This window comes from Pempheris klunzingeri, chromosome 8 (genome assembly GCF_042242105.1).
Source record: "Pempheris klunzingeri isolate RE-2024b chromosome 8, fPemKlu1.hap1, whole genome shotgun sequence".
In the NCBI taxonomy this organism is placed as follows: Eukaryota; Metazoa; Chordata; class Actinopteri; order Acropomatiformes; family Pempheridae; genus Pempheris; species Pempheris klunzingeri.
The window spans coordinates 26,449,872-26,468,887 of NC_092019.1; the positions used below are offsets into that span (position 1 = coordinate 26,449,872).

At 46.5% G+C, this 19,016-nt stretch overlaps 2 protein-coding genes across 4 annotated transcripts; one reads left to right on the top strand and one right to left on the bottom strand.

Annotated features, from left to right (window-relative positions):
- Nucleotides 1–938: 938 nt before the first annotated feature.
- On the top strand, nucleotides 939–8,267 carry rbm42 (RNA binding motif protein 42). 2 transcript variants are annotated; one of them, XM_070835518.1, is made up of 12 exons: nucleotides 939–1,093; nucleotides 1,571–1,704; nucleotides 2,612–2,747; nucleotides 3,428–3,497; nucleotides 3,683–3,745; nucleotides 4,520–4,674; nucleotides 4,847–5,017; nucleotides 5,115–5,249; nucleotides 5,819–5,936; nucleotides 6,084–6,181; nucleotides 7,764–7,860; nucleotides 8,001–8,267. In XM_070835518.1, exons 2-12 carry the CDS (start codon nucleotides 1,649–1,651, stop codon nucleotides 8,111–8,113), a joined length of 1,212 nt encoding a protein of 403 aa, XP_070691619.1. In that variant the 5' UTR covers nucleotides 939–1,093; nucleotides 1,571–1,648; the 3' UTR covers nucleotides 8,114–8,267. The 2 variants fall into 2 exon arrangements, with proteins under 2 accessions (XP_070691619.1, XP_070691617.1); XM_070835516.1 differs by lacking the exon at nucleotides 939–1,093 and adding an exon at nucleotides 1,218–1,358.
- Nucleotides 8,268–9,034: 767 nt separating this feature from the next.
- Nucleotides 9,035–17,463, bottom strand: ppox (protoporphyrinogen oxidase). Of its 2 annotated transcripts, XM_070835515.1 has the most exons (13): nucleotides 17,263–17,463; nucleotides 16,590–16,784; nucleotides 13,897–14,031; nucleotides 13,383–13,498; nucleotides 12,853–12,985; nucleotides 12,619–12,763; nucleotides 12,253–12,446; nucleotides 11,305–11,365; nucleotides 10,935–11,053; nucleotides 10,438–10,551; nucleotides 9,572–9,721; nucleotides 9,351–9,393; nucleotides 9,035–9,259 (listed from the first exon to the last, which is right to left on the bottom strand). In XM_070835515.1, the coding sequence occupies exons 2-13, from the start codon at nucleotides 16,671–16,673 to the stop codon at nucleotides 9,123–9,125; spliced, it is 1,431 nt and encodes a 476-aa protein (XP_070691616.1). In that variant the 5' UTR covers nucleotides 16,674–16,784; nucleotides 17,263–17,463; the 3' UTR covers nucleotides 9,035–9,122. The 2 variants fall into 2 exon arrangements, with proteins under 2 accessions (XP_070691616.1, XP_070691615.1); XM_070835514.1 differs by lacking the exon at nucleotides 17,263–17,463 and having other exon boundaries at nucleotides 16,590–17,106.
- Between the last annotated feature and the right edge of the window lie 1,553 nt (nucleotides 17,464–19,016).

The following is a 19,016-nucleotide window of genomic DNA, read 5'->3' on the forward strand; positions in this document are numbered from 1 at the left end:
TCAAACCAGCCTCCACATATTTTTGCCATGTGCGTGTACACATGACATTACGGTAAAAGGACAGAACTGATTTCAAAATAAAAGCAACGTTATAGTAAATGTGATGAACTTACATGCCAATTATGAATGAAAGATAGAGCGATTATACAGTTATTTATGAACGTACTTTATGTTTGTTTGCTTGCTTGAGGGAATCCTCCTGTTGCCGCAGACTAATTTGACTCCAGACTGACAGCAGACCACCCCAGGGTGTCCCTCAGATGATCTCGGGCCATTCTTATGCAGAATTTCAAAATTAATTCAGGATGATAACAGCAACACCCATTACAAGAACAAGATGTTTCCTTCAAGCAAGCAAACAAACATATAGATTCATAAACAAAAACAAATCCATTTATAAATAGCCATATAATCTCTCAATTATTCATCCATAATTGAATTCTAATCAAGGCTATCACATTTACTGGAATGTTGCTTTTATTTTAAAATCCGTTCTGTTCTTTTACCGTCATGACATGTGTACAAGCGCATGGCAAGAGTATGGTTATCACATGTAATTGTTGGCCCGCCTTCCTTTAAGTCACATTAAGTTCTTATAATGACTCTTCCAAATAGATACTGTTCAACGTCTTTAGTCTTATCTTACCTTATCTACCCTCAGCGTCCAGTTTATTAGGTCCACCCAGCTCAAACTCTTGTAGTCCCCTCCTATAGATACATTACAGTAATTAATCATGAAGGTGTTAATCAGCTTTCTGGTGCTATTGCACTGAGAGGTGTTCTAAGAGGGATTATGTAGAAACTGTTCGAAATGTTGTGGTTATGGCGAGCAGTTGGAGACACGGAGGCTTTCCAAACTGAACCCTGGGTTTGAAAATGTATTTGGACTGAGTAAGGCACTAAAAGTAGTATTCTAACGAAAGAGTTAACAGAAAGTCGCTCAGCAACTTGAATGCAGTCGGCCTGCTGCTCCACGTCCACTCCTCCAGTAGATGGCAGCACTGCTCATTTACAACCAACGAAGAAGAAGAGGACGGAACCACTCGCGACGCTACAACGGAAAGGCCAGAAGAAGAACGCCATCAGTCAGGCAGTAAGACCGCAGCTCGTTTGGTGTTATTAGTTAGTGAATAGTTACCATTTGGAGATGGTCACTCCAAGAAGCTAACCGGATTAACGGAGGAGCCACAAAGCACATTTCACGGCTAGAAGCGTTGATACTCTAGTTCTAGCTGCAGTGCTCGCTTAGCTAGCTTGTGATGTCCCAGCTAACGCTACTGTAGTTAAACAGCCTGCTTTAGCTCAGCGTATCCAAGAGGGGACGATTCATATCGAGAACGTCGAAATTATAAATCTAGGCAAGTGTAGTAACCGATAACTCTCATTGTGATCATGCAAAGAATTGGTGGACTAGTGGAGAAACGATGGGACAGTCTCCGGTTCAAACCCGGTGCAGACTAGCGTCACCGTGCTGGTCCGGTCCCCCGATCATGGGGGAGCTCACTGCTTTATGTGGCTTCACACGTTTCCTGCCGCTCCGCAGTGACTTTGTTTTCTCTGTCGTGTCCAGGTGTCCGGTGGCTGGTCTGGAATGTGGCTTGGTTGATCCGTGGTTTCACCCTGCGATCACTGCTTTTGTTTCATAGCAATGGCGCTCAAATCAGGAGAGGAGCGTCTCAAGGAGATGGAGGCTGAGATGGCTCTGTGAGTACTGCTGCTGTAAAGGCTCCCTTCACCCACAGCACACAGGACGAGTGGCACCAGGCTACAGTGGTGTAAGGATGGTAGAACCACACTACTGGTATGGTACAGTGGTGTAAGGATGGTAGAACCACACTACTGGTGTGGTACAGTGGTGGAGGATGGTAGAACCCCACCAGTAGTGTGTTCTGCAGGCTTGGGTCACTGTGACCATGGTGTTACTTGTTAAATCACTTGTGTCTAATAAAGTTACATTAAGCCACGTGCAGAAGAAAAGACTGTTCACACAAAGACATTTTTTGTCCCAGACTGTGACTCAGACTACAAAACTGATCTCAGACCAGGTCTAAATTCACAACTAATCCAAGAATAAACTTAAGCATTATTACAAGAACATCTGGAGAGAGGTCAGGGGCCGGGCTGTGTTTAAGATGTGGACAGGTCACAATGAGGTATAGACACGTCCCTGAACTGCTTGACCCCGAGGATCCATCCTGACTGACAGAACTGCTCATTCTGTGCCAGCGAGGGGGTTTTAGTGTAGAATGAAATGCATCAGTGTGACTGATTACAACACCTCATTGGGTCCATGGTAATCTAGTGTGCCACTCCAGGGAAAGCATGGAGAAAGTCTTGGTAATTCATTGAAACAGGGCACAGAAGTGATGCTTATAATAGATTATATAGAAAAATAACAAATATTTCTAATGAATAAATAATATCCAACATATACAAATAGCAAAAGAATGAAAGAAAACCTTTGTGGGCTACTTTACAGGAGACATCACTCTTCCTGTGGTGGTGTTAATCCCTCGGGGAATGAATTCTCAGCTTTTGTTCTCTGCACCATTTTTCAGTCATTCTTTGTTTTCTCTTTATGTTTTTGTATGTCTGTCCTGTCCTGCTGCAGGTTTGAGCAGGAGGTCCTTGGTGGTCCGGTACCAGTAACAGGAGGCCCACCTATTGTGGAGGCGGTACCTGTAGCTCTTTCTGTTCCAGCAGTCCCAGTAGTGCGAGCCATTATAGGCACCAACACCTACAGACAGGTTTGTACTGTTCCAGCAGCAGCAGTTATGTACTGTCTATGTGCTGTACTTACATACATGTACATACTCTAAATAGTGGGCATGCATGATAATCACCATCATTCTGATCAATAATAAAATCATCATCAGTTACCACAATGATACGTTGATTTGGGGAGTAGAATATTTTTGTTGCACATTGGAATAAACAGAAGAGGGCTTATAACACAGTAACAGAACAATACAACAACAAGTTTGTTCTACGATTTGTTCTACGATTTGTTCTACGATTTGTTCTACGATTTGTTCTACGAGCGAATCATTCGATCATGTTCATTTGATTGTGGAAAGCCAAGGTTGTAACTGAGAGGAATAGTGCTTTACTTTTCCAGTGTTTTGTTGTCCCTGTCCCAGCTCTTGTTGAGATGTGTTGCTGCCATCAAATTCAAAATGAGCTAATCTTTTTTCACGCAGTGGTAAAATGTCTCACTTTCAACATCTGACATGTTGTGTATGTTCTATTTTGAATAAAATATGGGTTCATGAGATTTGCAAATCTTTGCATTCTGTGTTTATGTACAGTTTACACAGCATCCCAACTTCCTTGGAATTGGGGTTGTACTTTTTGTGCTCATTCTGTCATCTATCTCTTTTGCTTTGAGTACTGTTGCTCTCTCTCATTCTCCGTCTGTCTCTTGCAGGTTCAGCAGACATTAGAAGCCAGAGCTGCAAGTTTTGTTGGTCCTCCACCCCCGGCCTTTGTGGGACCAGGTGAACATAACCTCTTATATGCATACACTAGCTAGGGTCTGGCAGTGCTTTACTATGCAGTGAATATTCTGTCCATATTTTTCTTTTTTAAAAAAGATGCATTTGAATACTGAGGTTTGACACACAGCCCAGACCTCAGCCTGCTGTTTGAGTCACACTCACTGTCTGACTTGTGTCTGTCTCAGTCCCTCCAGTACGTCCTGCCATGATGAGACCAGCCTTTGTTCCCCATATCCTGCAGAGACCTGGTAAGGTTACCTTCAGCCTGCTAGTTTGCTGCTCTATTCACTCACTTGCAGTTTTTCCAATTTAAATAGTTTCAGCAGAAATATCATGGTTAAAATGCAGCTGTTAGAATAATAATGCTGCTGCTGATGACGATAATACTGTAAGAAAAACCCTTTAGTGTGATAACAGCCTTCAGAGTGCTTGCAAGCATGTGTGGCTGAGCAAAGGTCATTGTAACAACAGGTATCAGCTGTTGTTAATATCATTAGTTACACCTGTGTGTGTGTGTCTTTTTTATTATTATTTCACTGAATTAGACCATGTTGCTTTCTTGTGTGTATCTGTAGACTAATACAGTATTGATTTATATATACATTTTTGTCCCAATTGTGAGACTACTGCACAATATTGTTATGTTGACTTAGTGTGTGCGCTATAGTAATCCTTGAAGAACATTGCTGAGACTAAAAGTTTTACTTTCAGTGGAAATGCTGTGGTTCCTGTGTGCTATTGATGTTATCCATCAGCTGCAGCAGAGGAATAAGGATCTCAATAAGTAGAGTCAAAGATATTCAAAGCTGAATTAGTCATATCACCCACTAGCTTTTTGACTCTGTCCTGGGGAGGGTGAGCTGAGATCCACGCACACAACAACAGCTTCTTCAAGCAACGAGAACAAAGTGCTTTTCAGAGTTAGGAGGATAATGTTTTCATGCAAACTGGTGAGGACAGAAAGTCTGTGGTGTCCCTGCTCACTTCTCCGCCTTCTTTCTCTATGTTCCTGTCCCCAAAAGGTGGTCAGAGGATGCAGATGATGCGTGGTCCTCCAATGGCACCTCCTCTGCCCCGGCCTCCTCCACCTCCTCCCATGATGCTCCCTCCCACCCTCCAGGGCCAGACACCTCACGGTGCTTCTCCACCCATCCAGCACATGGCTGCTGCGCCTCAGGTCAGAACTGTGTTTCAGCAGGGGGGGGTGCGCCCCTGTAGCAGGGAGCGCCTCCACACACCGGCATGTCTCCTCATGTTCACTGTGACGGTGTCCTCAGTATTCACTACTAACAGAAACAACACGGAGACTTCATTTCTATCCTGTCAACACCACCTTCTGTCTCTCTCAGGTCAGTGACATGGTTTCAATGGTGTCACCACCGCCCACAAGACAGGGGCCCCCGCTTCCCATCAAACCGACTCCGTCAGTCATCCAGGCGGCACCGACCGTGTACTCTGCTCCCCCCGCCCCCGTTGGACAAAGACGAAATGATGTTCGAGCTCTAAGACAAGCCAGAATGGTACTGACTGCTTCTTTGTGCGCCTGAATGTGAAGCTCTGCTGCTGTTGTGCTGTTGATGAGGTGATGGTCTGACTGTCTGTGGGCCCCCCCCCCAGGAGGAACTGGCAGCGCGGGTTGCAGAGCAGCAGGCAGCAGTGATGGCAGCAGGTCTACTGGACAAGAAGGAGAGTGAAGACAGCACCACCGTCATTGGACCCAGCATGCCAGAGCCCGAGCCCCCCCACATTGAGGTAAAGCTGCATTCTGCGCTCCAACTGTGACGCTCTCATGATTTCCTTTAACTCCAACTGAAGAGGAGGGACCCCACTGCTCGACATTTACATTAGAGGTTTATGGGAGATGTTGACATTGTTTTACTATTATTATTATTATTTCATTAGTTTATTTAACAACAGAGAATCGTACCGTACCTGTTACTGTACCTCTGCTAGCCCTGTTAGCCTCCACTCACCTCTTCACTTCAGCTGTCTCCTTTAAATTCACTCGGCCCGTCAGTCAGATCAGGACTGTTTGGTATCGTCTGGTTTAAAAAGGCCTCTCGTCAAACTAATTGCAACCAGTATTGGCTGATGATGATCGGTGGCCGAGCACCCTGAGGAAGAGATTTAGCCACAGACACAGCTGTGACATGAGCATGTACCTCGACCACAGCTTCTACGGCATACTAAACACTACAAATACTGTACACACACACACACACACACACACACACACCTTTCACCATTTAAAATACCAACAATGTACAGGGAAAGACATCATATGTTGTGTGTGTGTGTGTGTGTGTGTGTGTGTGTTCCAGCCTGTGGAAAATGCTACTGAGGACAAAAAGAAAGCGAAGGTGGAGAAGGTGAAGAAGTGTATCCGTACTGCAGCGGGGACCAGCTGGGAGGACCCCAGTCTGCTGGAGTGGGATTCAGGTATGAAGAGCAGCAGGGGGGACTGAACAAGTCTTCATAACGCTGTCCTCATTCAGTCATTCTTGCTGTGTCTGTATGGGCTTGGGGGGGGGTGGAGATGGGTGTGTTTCCCAGCTGATCTGAGTCCTGTTTGTCTCCTGGTTTCAGATGACTTCCGTATATTCTGTGGCGACCTTGGTAATGAGGTTAATGATGACATACTGGCCAGAGCCTTCAGCAGATACCCGTCATTCCTCAAAGCAAAGGTGCGTGTTTCTCCTCTTCAGACAGACCTGACGGAAAGCTCTACAAACTTGGTCTATAGTTTTTTATCAAAGGGTCACAAGGTGCTTGAAGAACTTGAATTTTGCTCTCAGAAATGGAACACCGTGAAAATCAGGCATTTTTTCACTTGGTCCTTGAAAAGTACTTAAATAAACCTTACAGTTAGCTAAAGAAAAGGAGGGGTGTCCAGTGGAGGAGAGGATGCTCTCCGTTCCCATAGAAGAGGTTATAGCTGACGGCAACCTACAAGGCTCATTGAATATCCGTGGATAAAATGACTATAACGGATGTTTCTATCTGTAAGTGGTGTGCATATGACACGGACTTTGCTCAGAATAAATTGGATACTAGGTTTAGGAACTGGACATTAAAAGGCAGAAGTGCTCTTTGTGATCTAATGAAGGAGGGGACAGTGTTCAGTTTGGAATGCTTAAGGACCAGATTTACATTCTTTAACAGTGAGGTGAAGAATGTAAGGAACCAAGCAGAGGTTTGATAGAACTGTTCAGAAAAGTGTTTAACTCCTACTTTGTATATTAGGACACAATGGGAGAGGGAGGGAAAGATAATCATATCTGAGGAAGACTGGAGAACAATGTGGATGTATCAGTGGAAGTGTACCAGTTTACAGACCTGCTGGAAAAACTTAGAACGGCCTCACCTTTTGATGGTAATCCCCCAGTACGCTGGAGAAATAGTAGAAATGTGAACCTCCTGGACGATAACGGCTTACATTAACCATAAACTGGGACTATTTTTGTCACGCTGGGAACATTGGGTTAATTACATAACTCCCAGTAGACCGGATCTTGTATTTGCAAATCTATCTTTTATTTGTAAAGCATCTAAAAATGGGACATCAGACAAACAAAAGGATATTTTATGTAAATGTGTTTGATGCTGATTTAACTAAAACTGAGAGGAGAACAGAAGTGTTGAGGAGCAGTCGGACAGTCTGAGGCCCAGCTGGTGCTTTAGCTGCAGTGTTACAGGCTAACAGCCAACGGAGAGCTAGCGCGATGAGCGAGTGCTGGACTGACAGTGAGGAGGTGGAGGTGTGGCAGCCGTCAGGGCCACACAGGTGAGCTGATGGGAGCAGAGTGGCTGAGCAGTAGAAACAGTGATGGAGCTGAACATGAATGTGAGCCACGTTCTGTGATTAAAATAATGACTGCAGTCCTTCGAGCACAGACTGATGGTGAACAATGAGCTGCTAGGCTGGGCCATGAAACAACCACCTTAATAATCTCAGCTTAATGTTCCCGGAGAGATGTTCGCTACACGTTCCATCGAGCACCCACACACCAGGAAAGGGGGTGCTAATGCACCTTAGACTCTAGCTGACACCTGCCATTAAACTATTATTATTAGATTAGAGAACTGAATCTTTCCTGAAGACAAGTAGCAGGATGAGCAGCGGCTCTGAGTCGGAACAGGGTCCCTGTTTCCTGAGAGAACAACCACTGTAGACGACAATGACACTGACTTCAGGACAGTTCTGGGACGGTGGTGAGGAAGGTGTGGAGTCGTGTGGTCTGTCAGTAAAATCTTTGCTGTCACCAGGTGGTGAGAGACAAACGTACAGGGAAGACCAAAGGCTACGGCTTCGTCAGCTTCAAGGATCCCAACGACTACGTGAGAGCCATGAGGGAGATGAACGGTCAGTCATTTACACACACACACACACACACACACACACGCCTTGTATTCTTCCATTCATCCTTTGTCCTTTGGATTCTTTCCTCTGACACTGGTTAATAGTGGCTCCTGCCTCCATGTGTCCTCTCTATGTTTGTCCAGGGAAATATGTTGGCAGCCGTCCCATCAAACTGAGGAAGAGCATGTGGAAGGACCGCAACATGGAAGTGGTCCGCAAGAAACAAAAAGAGAAGAAAAAACTGGGCCTCAGATAGTGGTGGAGCAGGAGGCCTCCCCAGTGGACAGACGGTGATGCTGAGAACAGGACTCTTTCTTTTAGATCTGTACAAAGGCAGCACGGTGTCTCTCCTGATTGGAGAGGTGGCAGTTATTCTTATTTTCTTCAATAAAAACTTCATTTCTAAGTCACTGACATTCATACATGGATTTTCACACTATGGTACTTCTACTACTCCCTGTAGTACTACTGCTGGTACTGTCTGTAGTAATACTGTAGTACTACTGCTGGTACTGTCTGTAGTAGTACTGTAGTAGTACTGCTGGTACTGTCTGTAGTAGTACTGTAGTAGTACTTCTGCGGTCTCTGCTGCAAAGTTGGTGATGAATCATTTCTGACCTTCTAGGGTACAACCTGCCTCCTGACTGCAGTGACAGAATCTAAAATGCTGCTGACTTCACACAGGTCACACATGCTCATATCAGGGAGTAATGAACCCCTCACAGAACAAACCAGTGATCCCTTTAGGTACAATAAGGCTTCAGCTAAAGTGCAGGTCACATGAGTGATCAGTCATCAGGCAAACAGTGTGAACACACCTGACAGAAGTGTGGAACATAAAGCCTGTGGTGATAGTGACAACACACACACGTGTGCCTGCACTATCTAGAGTGGCTTGGCCACGGCCAACCTGCCTGAGTACACTCTGGTGTTGCATCACAATATAAATAGTAGAATAAAAGAACTCCATACATCTCCTGGGTAGTGCTGAAGCTGAATAAGAAAGCAGCTGTCTGCACGATGACACTGCTGTTATTCTCAAGTGAGTTGAGGTGTGTGTGCTTCTAGCTAAGGAGGCATTATGGGTAATGGTTGCTGGTGATCATATCCTGTGGTCTGCACAATTGACAACTGGCTGCCAAACACATGAAAAGAAATTCTCAACAGCACACGACTGGATGTCTTCATGAGACCAACAAATATGAAATGCTTTACTTTTCTCACACACAAAAAAACAGATCCACATGATGCTGTCAATATCAAATTCAAATTCCAGTTCCCAACAGGTCCTCTACAGCTGTCCGTCCACTAAAGATGACATCGTTCACTGACACGCCATCGTAGGAGGAACCAATCAGAGCCAGTGACAGATTCTTCTCCCTTATGAAGCTCCGCATGGACTCTGGAGAGGCAGCCAGACAGGCAGTACATGACGTTTCACTACACCCTGTAACTGTATAACATTTAGTCGGAACGTATCCACACGTACTCACCTACTCTCCGGGAGTGTCCGAGACCGTACTGAGGTATACAGTCCTGGAAAGAAAGATATCATCACTGTTCCAACAAGCCAACGACATGGATGAGCTTGTGGGCAGGGACACAAAGGTCCAGCCTCTAACAACTCAAAACTATATGTGTAATGTAACAGAGAGCATGTTTGACGTGATGTAGCAGCAGTCATCCGGACTTTCTTTCCACATCCCTGTCGTACCCTCTGTAGAGCCACCCGACTCCAGCTGGGTGCAGCGGTGACTCCCAGGTGCTCCTGCACCGCCTCGGTGGCTCTTGCTAAAAGATGCTCCTCTGTTACGGCTTCTACGGCCCCAAACACTTCATGGAACCAGGCCCCACCCATCATGACCTGGAAGACATGACCGTGACCTTAGGTCAGAGGAGTAGACTCACTGCACTGGGCCACACTGCATACATGTCACGAGCAGAAAGCACCATTTCATCAATACAGTGTCAACGATGGATCAATTGATCAGGTCCCATGTGAAACATGTACACAGTCACTCAGAGATGAAGCCACAGAATTAGCATCAGGAGTCTTTGAGCCTCTTTGAGCTCGCTGTTTTGATTTTCCTATGTTGTGTGAAGGTCCGTCACTTTGTGTCTGAACCCAGCCGAGCCCTGTGCAGTCACCCGAGCCTGGAGGGCAGCACTATTAGGCTAAAGGTCAGGAAAGACACTGGCCCACACTCCTCTACTCTAAATGAGTGCTGGTGTTACTCTAAAAACATGTTCTACATTACTGTCTAAAGGCTGATAATGGAGCCGTAACATGACTTGTCCATGCGTGAAGTTGCCACTGCGCTACAAACCACATGACTACATCAACAGATGATCTGGACGCCTCTGTCTTACAGCCATTTATCAAAGGCAGCGAAAGTCTGGCCATTTCTGCATCTGAAGCTTTGCACTCTCCTCTTGTCAGATCTAAAACAGGCAGTGTTTGTCCACCCACCTGATCTACAAGTGTCCATTTGTGTTACAATGAAGACAGGGAGAAACTAGAATGCCAGATAGGCACTTTCAGTTAGCCCAAAATGTGTGTGTGTGTGTGTGTACACGTACCGTCAGTCTGGTAGTCTGTCCATGAGGTCTGTTGTGTTGAGGGAAGGGAACAGAGTCATAGACCACCCCGAGTACACCCCGATTCTCTGATGATGGGACGAGGTGACCAAACCCCTGACAACACACATACACACTTAAGAGGTAAAGCTGACCATGAGCTATACTGAGCTATTATCACAGGAGGATATTGTGTGGAGTTGTTGGCCCCTGGAGGGTGGGGGGGGTGTGTCCCTCGGTCATTAGGATGTGAAGGATGCTCCTACTGAGTTCACAGGCTTCGTCTCGTCCACACTGTGATCAGCACACACTCTGAGTGGGTGAGATGAGCTCGCACCTCCAGCAAGTTAAAGCACAAATCCTCAGTTTGGAGTCATTTTCCAGTCAGTATGACGGCAAAGAAGGATGCTAATTTGCTGCATTTGTTTGAAATACATTTACCGCCCCAGGAGGGCCCCATACACAATGACCTGTCGGGTGTTTTGTGTGTGTGTTCTCACCATTACAGGCAGCACGTCGCCCTCATACTCCAGATTTACCACAGCGACTGTTACTGAGGAGATGTCCTGCAGCTGCTGGATGAGAGGCTGGCAGGAGGAGGGCAGGGCTGAGGACAGGGCTGTTGGCGTGGGGCAAGAAAAGGGTTTGTTTTCTTTTGTTTTTCTTGTGAATCGTCAGAATGAGTTCTAAAAAGTAAAACCCACGTTCACGAAATGCTGTTGTTCTTACATATTATTCTGCAACAGTAGGTGTAACATCAACAAGTCAAAGACATGAATCATCAAAAGAGAAGGCTAAAATAGTGAGACAGCCTTTAAGCAACATATACTGAGGGGTACGTGAGGCTCTTCTCTGTTCAGCACCACTTGCCTTTAGCAGGTAGTGCAGAGATGATGTGGTTGGCTGAGACGACTCCATCCTCCATATGGATCTGCACACACAGACACGCCGATTGTGAACGCAGCCAAACACACTCACTCTCTCTCTCTCTCTCTCTCTCTACAAAATGTCACGTCAATCCATAACATAGCTGTCAAGACATTTCACTAAAAACCAAAACTGTGAAGATGGTGTACATCACCCTCTGGGGAGCATGAATCTACTGAACAGCTGGGACGACACGGCCGTCCCAAGAGCCACGATGCTAGCAGGCACGCCTACAAATGGGGCGCAAACTTAGTGGCACTTGAGAACTTACAGCTGAGTTATTAAAGATATCTATAACGTTATTCCATTCTAAAGTTATGCAGCCTGGGGCACCAAGCTAAAGCAGCTAAATCCTACCATCATAGTCAGAAATATCACCGCCCCCCCCCCTTTTAAATGATGTGAAGCAGCACAAGCTCTCCACATGATCTCTTTAGAGATCAGAGAGGCTGCTTTCAGCCACTGTTGATGTTTCCATGGTGACAGTAATGTCACTGCAGCAAATATCATTGCAAACCTACAAACTGTAGTTAGAAACTTGACCGGCCAGAGGAAGCTCTCAGGGGGAATGTCACTTCATGGTAACTGATTTGCTTGCATTCTATTTCTTATTAGTATAACCTTTATTTGTTGGAGGGGATATTTACCTTGTTTACAGCCTCACCACTTTCTTTCCTCACCGGGGGGGACCAGCCGACATGCTGAAGTAACTTTATTTCTGAGCCAACTGACAATTTCTTAATCAGATGATCAATGTTTTTAGCCCAAACCTAATGACGGCTATAAATGACGTGCTTAATTATCTGTTCTGTGTGTGTCATGAAGGAGCCAGTGCTGTGCAGTTAAACATGCTTGTATCCAGTCAATGTCTTCTGTGGTCTCCTCACTGACCTTCCAACCAGAGGCTGAGGGGCTGATGTGTTTAACAGCTGCCTCTGTGTGAAGCTGCACTCTCCCACTCTGCTGTAGGTGCTCAGTGATGGATTCTGGGATGGACTCCACACCCCTGCTCAGGGACCACTGGGCCCATGACTCTTTAATAGATCTCTGAGCAAGAGGGCCGGGGGGGACCACGGCGGTGGGACCTGCAGTTTTCACACAGACAGCTTTAGTCCCATAACAGCACACAGATCACAAACAGCATGAATGAAGCGCTACTCTTTTAGCACCACCGTCACTGAGACACACAGAAAACTACTGCGTTAAAAAGCAGCTGGTTCCAGACGCAGCACCAGTGCAGTCAGGCCTGGGGTGTACCTGAGCCCAGCAGCAGCCCCAGGGTCAGGGAACCTCTTCGCTGCTCTGCGTTGAACAAGAGAGGAAAACAAGAACGCACGCTCAACTTCCTGCAGTCCCCCGCAAACACACCACGACACAAGCTGTCCACAGCTATGTCTGCCAGCTAGACAAGGGGACAAACACAGAACATTAATGGTCCACACAGCCCTGGTCCCACAAGTCTGACAGGAAGCTCGGGGATCTTCCTCGTACCTCCTTCCCCAGTCTCCTGGAAACAAATGAATGGATGGACTCATCATCCTCCTTGCCTTTCTTCACCAGTATCTCCATGGCAACACTCAGCAGGAGGGGGCGAGAGAAGGGTGGGACAGTGCGCAGAAGTCCACTGAAAGGAAGATGCAGAGACACACAAAGAAATTATTTCATTCCCTCCAAATGGTGTTTTCTCTCTCACACACACACTCACACACGCACGCACGCACACACACACACACACACACACACACACACACACACACACACACACACACACACACACCAGTGTTGTCCTGTTGTCTTCTTTCTCTGTCAGATAATTAAATACACATTAGAGGTCTGTTTTTAAGAAGACTGGGAAACATAGATTTCCCTCTAGAATTAAAAATGGAATGGATCACAGCAGCACTCAGCCACAGGCCATGAGCTGGATGATGGAGAGACAAAAGGCCGTGTGTGAAAGAGATGTGTGTTTATTTACTAGCAGCCTGGCCAACATGGCAGCTCTGTGCTCGAACCCGTCCTACCTGATTCCTGAAGGCATCCTGTGCAGCTGCCTGTTCACATACACATATCTGTTCTTGGAGGCCACGTGGCTGTAGGTGACTGGCAGAATCTCATCCCCAAGGCCCAGGTCATCCACCTTCACACACACACACACACACACACTTTTTAATGACTTTTTGTATTTTGAATAGTACTTTAAATGTAGAAGTTTGCAGTTGGGTCTTATCCACGCTGCCCCATACTAATCCATCAAACCTGGATGTGTAGTGGTGTCTGGGATGTGGCTACACTCCACACTCTACACAGTCTCCTCCAAGTTCCAAGTTTTTATTTCCAATTCAGAAACCTGCAGTTGATTTTAAAGTTTGCTTATCTTATCTTGGGCGTTTTGTTTGACTACAACATTGACATCTACCGAGTCCCTAAGGCAACAGCTATAACTTCATAAGAAGTCGTGATAAATAACAGTTTAATTATTTTAGAAGTGTGACAGACGATCATCAGTGAACACACCGCTGACTACAGCCTCATTACCATATTGAGTGTGTTGCGTCCAACTGCCCCAGCGGGTCGGATCCCTCTCGGCCCATGTTCAAACACTGCCCCGTCTGACCTCCGGGTGGACCACAGCCAACCTCCAAAACGACTGCTAGACTCCAACACAATAACCTGGAGGAAAAAAAGAAAAAGAGAAAGTTGCATCAGCAGAAATGAAAATAGGCAGAAAGACAGTCGATAGATAAAGCCAAAGCGTTGTAGAGGTCCTCAACTCAAACGCTGCACTACAGCATTTTAGCTGCTAAATCACCAGCAGAGCTCAGAAGCTGCAGCAGAAGAGACAACATATGGACTGTCAGACTGGAGGAAGGTGCCTGCCTATGGTGTCAGACATCCAGACCAATGACAGCAGGATGAAGTTCGACAGAGGACACCAGGCGCATCAATAACTAACTAACTAATTAACAACTCCAGACCGGTGCTAATAAAGCTTCACGACTTGAGCCATGAGCGGAAGATTCTTCTGGCAGACCTCTCATCCAAGCTTGAATCAGCACAATGTGACTCTGACTAAGTCTGTGAGCTGCTCACTCAGGAACACATTCATTTGTAACGCGCTGCCCGGCCACCTTCTGTGTCAACCACTCCTTGTTTGTGGTGGTACAGCAGCATGCTGCAGCCCGGCCCTCAGCAGGCCTGTGCTCTGTGTTACTGTGTCCGGTTCAGGTGTATTTCTACGTTACGCCTCATGTTGTGGGAGCATCAAAGGAAAGTTTGTTTTCTGTTCACCACTGAAATATGTTTTCTTTTCAGTTTTTCGATATCTGCATGGAGGACAACTAGTATGAAGCTGCTGACTGGTCGATATGCTCTGGTCCAACCAAATTCTCATTGGTCGTACAGACACCAGTGTTACACTCATAAATAGAAATGCTCTCTTACAGCTGGGGAGGCAGTTTGTTGGTGTCATTGGGCAGAAATCCCATAATAACCTTTCATCATGTTGTATCTCAGGTGGTCTGATAGAAAACTGGCCTTGTGCGCTTCCTCTGGGCTGCTTTCAGGCTTTAGTAAGTCTACCCGGTGACAGGAGACTTTGGCCAATCACAGGTCCTCTCAGAGAGAGAGAGCGTTCCTATTGGCTGCTCTACAAAGTCTCCCTTCAGGTGTGGCTGAAAGTCTGAAGACGGACTCATCAGACAGAGTCTGACAGAGAGGAGACAATAAGGGCAGTAAGACAGGAGTCAGAGTCACCAAGAGTCTGAGAGAGGAAGAGAAGTTCACATCATTATCCTGTAATATTTCATGTGTAGCAGTGGTTCATTAGCTGGTGTCATGGAGTAACCTTATCATCAGATCTCTTAGAAGACATCCAGATGTTACCAGCAGGTGATGAGTCCCCATGTTTAATATTGTTAATAGTTTAGCCTCCTGCTAACCATAGCCAAAGACTGCAGCTAATTCCAGTTCATGTTCATGTAGCTAATGTTGGAGCCTGAATCACAGTGCATCATGTCAAAGGGCTTCACAGGGCCACACGTCTGCAAAGACAACATGATGTTAACTGCTGCTGATAGTAGCACTGGGATCACAATCATGATGACTGAAGCTGCCAACTTCAGTGTCCCGCGTGTATGAAGCAAACAAAACAAGTGAATATATGATTGTATGAAGTGTATAACTTCATACAGTTCATGCAGAGTATGAAGCGCTGCATTTTCCCGTGCTCGCCTGGTGGGGGGGGCTTAGGACAGACCCGGGAGAGCTGCAGGAAGTTTTTCAAATTTTTCAAATTCTGGCTTTTTTCTTGCCTTTCCCAGATTTCAGCCTGAACTTATGCCGCAATTGGATTGAAGAGAGAAGAACATGAAGCACACGAGGAAAACATGTTACAGATCATACTAACTGTTCGGACAAGATGGGCCATGGCTTATCATGGCTCCATTCAAAATGTCACAGAAAAAGGAAATATACATTCATCTTGTTGTGATGTAAATGTATATTGTGTTTTTGGACCTGTATGGACAAGGAGCTTAGCGGTAGCTTCAAGAATGGAAGACAGCTGGATAAATGATTGCTTTTAGCAAGAAAATGTGTTCTGATAAGTTGGATCAGCCCTCCTACTGTTACTTTATGGTACACAGAGATCTCTGGTGCCCTCCTACATGAGAGGGCGAAGTCTGAAATTATTCATTTCTCAACAGTCCAGCACCAGTGTTTGCCCTGAGGGCTTCCAGGTCACTCACTTGGACTGAGGTGAGGTCGAGGGTGACGGAGCTGATCTAGGGGATCTTTAGGTGGATGATCTAGGGGATCTTTAGGCGGATGATCTAGGGGATCTTTAGGTGAAGGCTTTTTGCTCTAGTTGATTTTAAATCACTTTTCTTGTCTGTGTTTCCTGTTTCCTCCTGGTGATGTGTGCTTTTTACTGTTTGTTTATGATATTCTATGCTGTTGTACTTGTTCTATGTTACTTAAAAGGGTGAAATTAAAAACTCCCACCTCCCACACCGCTGTCTCCCTAAGCTTTTCAGTGCAAAGAGCCCTGAAGCCTTTTGCAGTGTGGGACAGGAGCTACACATTGGCCTCAACATGCTAAATAAATGACATTTGCTATTAGAAACCACCCATCTTCCCTCTTTAAATAAACAGTATCATCCAGAAAGAGCAGCAGAGGATGTGTGAAGCATATAACACTGTGTGTGTGTGTGTGTGTGTGTGTGTGTTACCTTGGTAACCTGAGGGCTCTTGCTGAGGTAGTATGATGCAGCCAAGCCCCCGATCCCCCCTCCAAGGACTGCAACTGTGCTCATTGGCTGACTGCAAACACAACCCGGACTGAATCGCCTGCAGAGCTGGACCAGGGGGCGGGAGAGGTGAGAGCCGCTGTGCTGCTGTGACAGGGTGTGTCTGCTTCGGCAGTTCTGGTGATAAGATGGAAAACAGCTTATCAGACGCCTCATTCTGTGCATCCAACGGTCCACCATCACAGCTCCACCATCACAGCTCCACCACTGTGCTCCTCCACCACTGTGCTCCTCCATCGACCACCATGATTTTTCAAGCAGGATGTCCAGCTTCAGCTTTAAAGGGCTCTGGTACACCTGGTCACCTCCTGTCACTCACAGACACAGGCACAGACACACAGACAGACACAGACAGACACAGACACAGGCACAGGCACAGACACAGACACAGACACTTCTTCTTCTTCTACTGCTGCTGCTGCTTCCAGTACTTCTTCTTCTTCTTCTTCTACTGCTGCTGCGTTCCAGTACTTCTTCTTCTACACAGACACACAGACAGACACAGACACAGACACACAGACACAGACACAGACCTCTGACACACAGACACACAGACACACACACAAACAGTGAAGCTACAAACGTCCGCTGTCACCTTTCATGTGACGCAACAGCCTCCTCCGCCTTCCGCGACACCAGCGACAACACTTCTTCCTCCCCCTGCTGCTGCTGCTTCCAGTACTTCTTCTTCTTCTTCTACTGCTGCTGCGTTCCAGTACTTCTTCTTCTTCTTCTACTGCTGCTGCTTCCAGTATTTCTTCTTCTTCTTCTTCTACTACTACTACTTCTACTGCTGCTGCTGCTTCTTCTTCTACTACTGTGCTGCTTCTTCTTCTTCTGTGACATTTAACGGCAGGGTGGAGCCTTACCGTTGCTCTGGTGCCCCCCTCTGGACTGGACAGTGTCCACAGTGTTAGATTTTCCCATCAGTCCTGGCGGCCCCTCTCACTGTGTGTAGTCCCGGGGCGCTGGGATGGAGGCAGCTCTCTGGGAGGATGTGGCCACGCAGGCTGTGATGTTTTGCCGATAAGGTGAAATCATCCAGAAGCAGCCTGAAGTACAAGCCGGGTTAGTTTAGCTCTGACCCCGGGTCTCTCTCATCCCCTCCCGGGGAGATCGCCCCTCCCGCTGCGGTGCTTGTTCCGGGTGGACAGAAGATGCTGTGGGCAGCGATCGAATTCTGCTTGAATCCAAGTTAATGCAAACGAGTAATGTAGCCACAAGTTAGTGATGGTTAAGCAAGAAAGGCCAAACACTGGCTGCTGTGTAGCAAAGTGTGAACGAGCTTTCAACAGGCCCGTCAACAAATCACACACACATGCTTCAGTACCCCCCCCCCCCCCCCAAAAAAAAATTAGTCCATGCATTTGTCACTTCTAGGTTGGACTATTGTAACTCCTTATTATCAGGCTGCTCCAATAAGTCCTTAAAGACTCTCCAGCTGGTCCAGAACGCTGCTGCTCCTGTTCTGACCAGAACTAAGAGAAGAGACCATATTTCTCCTGTACTGGCTTCTCTTCATTGGCTTCCAGTAAAATCTAGAATAGAATTTAAAATCCTTCTCCTCACCTACAAGGCTCTTAAGGGTCAGGCTCCATCATATCTTAAAGAGCTTATAGTACCGTACTACCCCACTAGAGCACTGTGCTCCCAGACTGCAGGTCTACTGGTGGTTCCTAAAGTCCTCTAAAGTAGTTCAGGAGGCAGAGCTTTCAGCTATCAGGCTCCTCTCCTGTGGAACCTCCTTCCAGTCTGGGTTTGGGTAGATGGATTTTTTCCTTCAGTCTAAAACTTGTCCTGGTGGGGGGTCGTGAATGACAGCAGCTGGCCTCCTACCACTCCCCCACAGCTGGAGCGACCACCAGAGAGAGGATGCTGAACACACTCCTTACTCCACTGCTCACACAACAGGGTCCACTGTGAAGGCGGGGGGGGCTGTGGCTGCTCCGACCTGTTAACACGGACACAGTGGGGAGCTCTGGTTTTGTTGATTTGAGGTTGTAGGGTCATGTGTCACACATTGACCAATGGTGGCTGTAAATCTGGATCCAGGGGTGCGTTTAGCACATATAAGTGAAAACTTAAGGACTCTGGGAAACTGAGTTCAGAGAGGGAGCCCTTTGTTTTTTCTTCAAAAGACAGAGAAATGTATAGTCATCACTATTTTCTAGTGGAGGCCCAACACCATCCATGGTACATTGTTCAGTACCATGATGTAGGTTTTCACAGTTCACATTAAAACACGAGAGCCCCCACAGGCAGGTTACTTCACAAGTTGTCAGTTATGGCTGAATGACATCATGTTAATGTCCTCCTAAGTTAGATGTGTCCAGGCCAGCTTCCCTGTAG

What these genes read in the sequence shown, in the direction of transcription:
- rbm42 (XM_070835518.1), top strand. Translation starts at nt 1,649, where the DNA reads ATGGCGCTCAAATCAGGAGAGGAGCGTCTCAAGGAGATGGAGGCTGAG. An exon ending in ATGGAGGCTGAGATGGCTCT is followed by an intron (nt 1,705 to 2,611) that starts GTGAGTACTGCT and finishes GTCCTGCTGCAG; the next exon opens with GTTTGAGCAGGAGGTCCTTG. An exon ending in CCCGGCCTTTGTGGGACCAG is followed by an intron (nt 3,498 to 3,682) that starts GTGAACATAACC and finishes TGTCTGTCTCAG; the next exon opens with TCCCTCCAGTACGTCCTGCC.
- ppox (XM_070835514.1), bottom strand. Translation starts at nt 16,904, where the DNA reads ATGGAGGAGCACAGTGGTGGAGGAGCACAGTGGTGGAGCTGTGATGGT. An exon ending in GTCGGGTGGCTCTACAGAGG is followed by an intron (nt 9,394 to 9,571) that starts GTACGACAGGGA and finishes CTTTCTTTCCAG; the next exon opens with GACTGTATACCTCAGTACGG. An exon ending in CGGACACTCCCGGAGAGTAG is followed by an intron (nt 9,260 to 9,350) that starts GTGAGTACGTGT and finishes CTGCCTCTCCAG; the next exon opens with AGTCCATGCGGAGCTTCATA.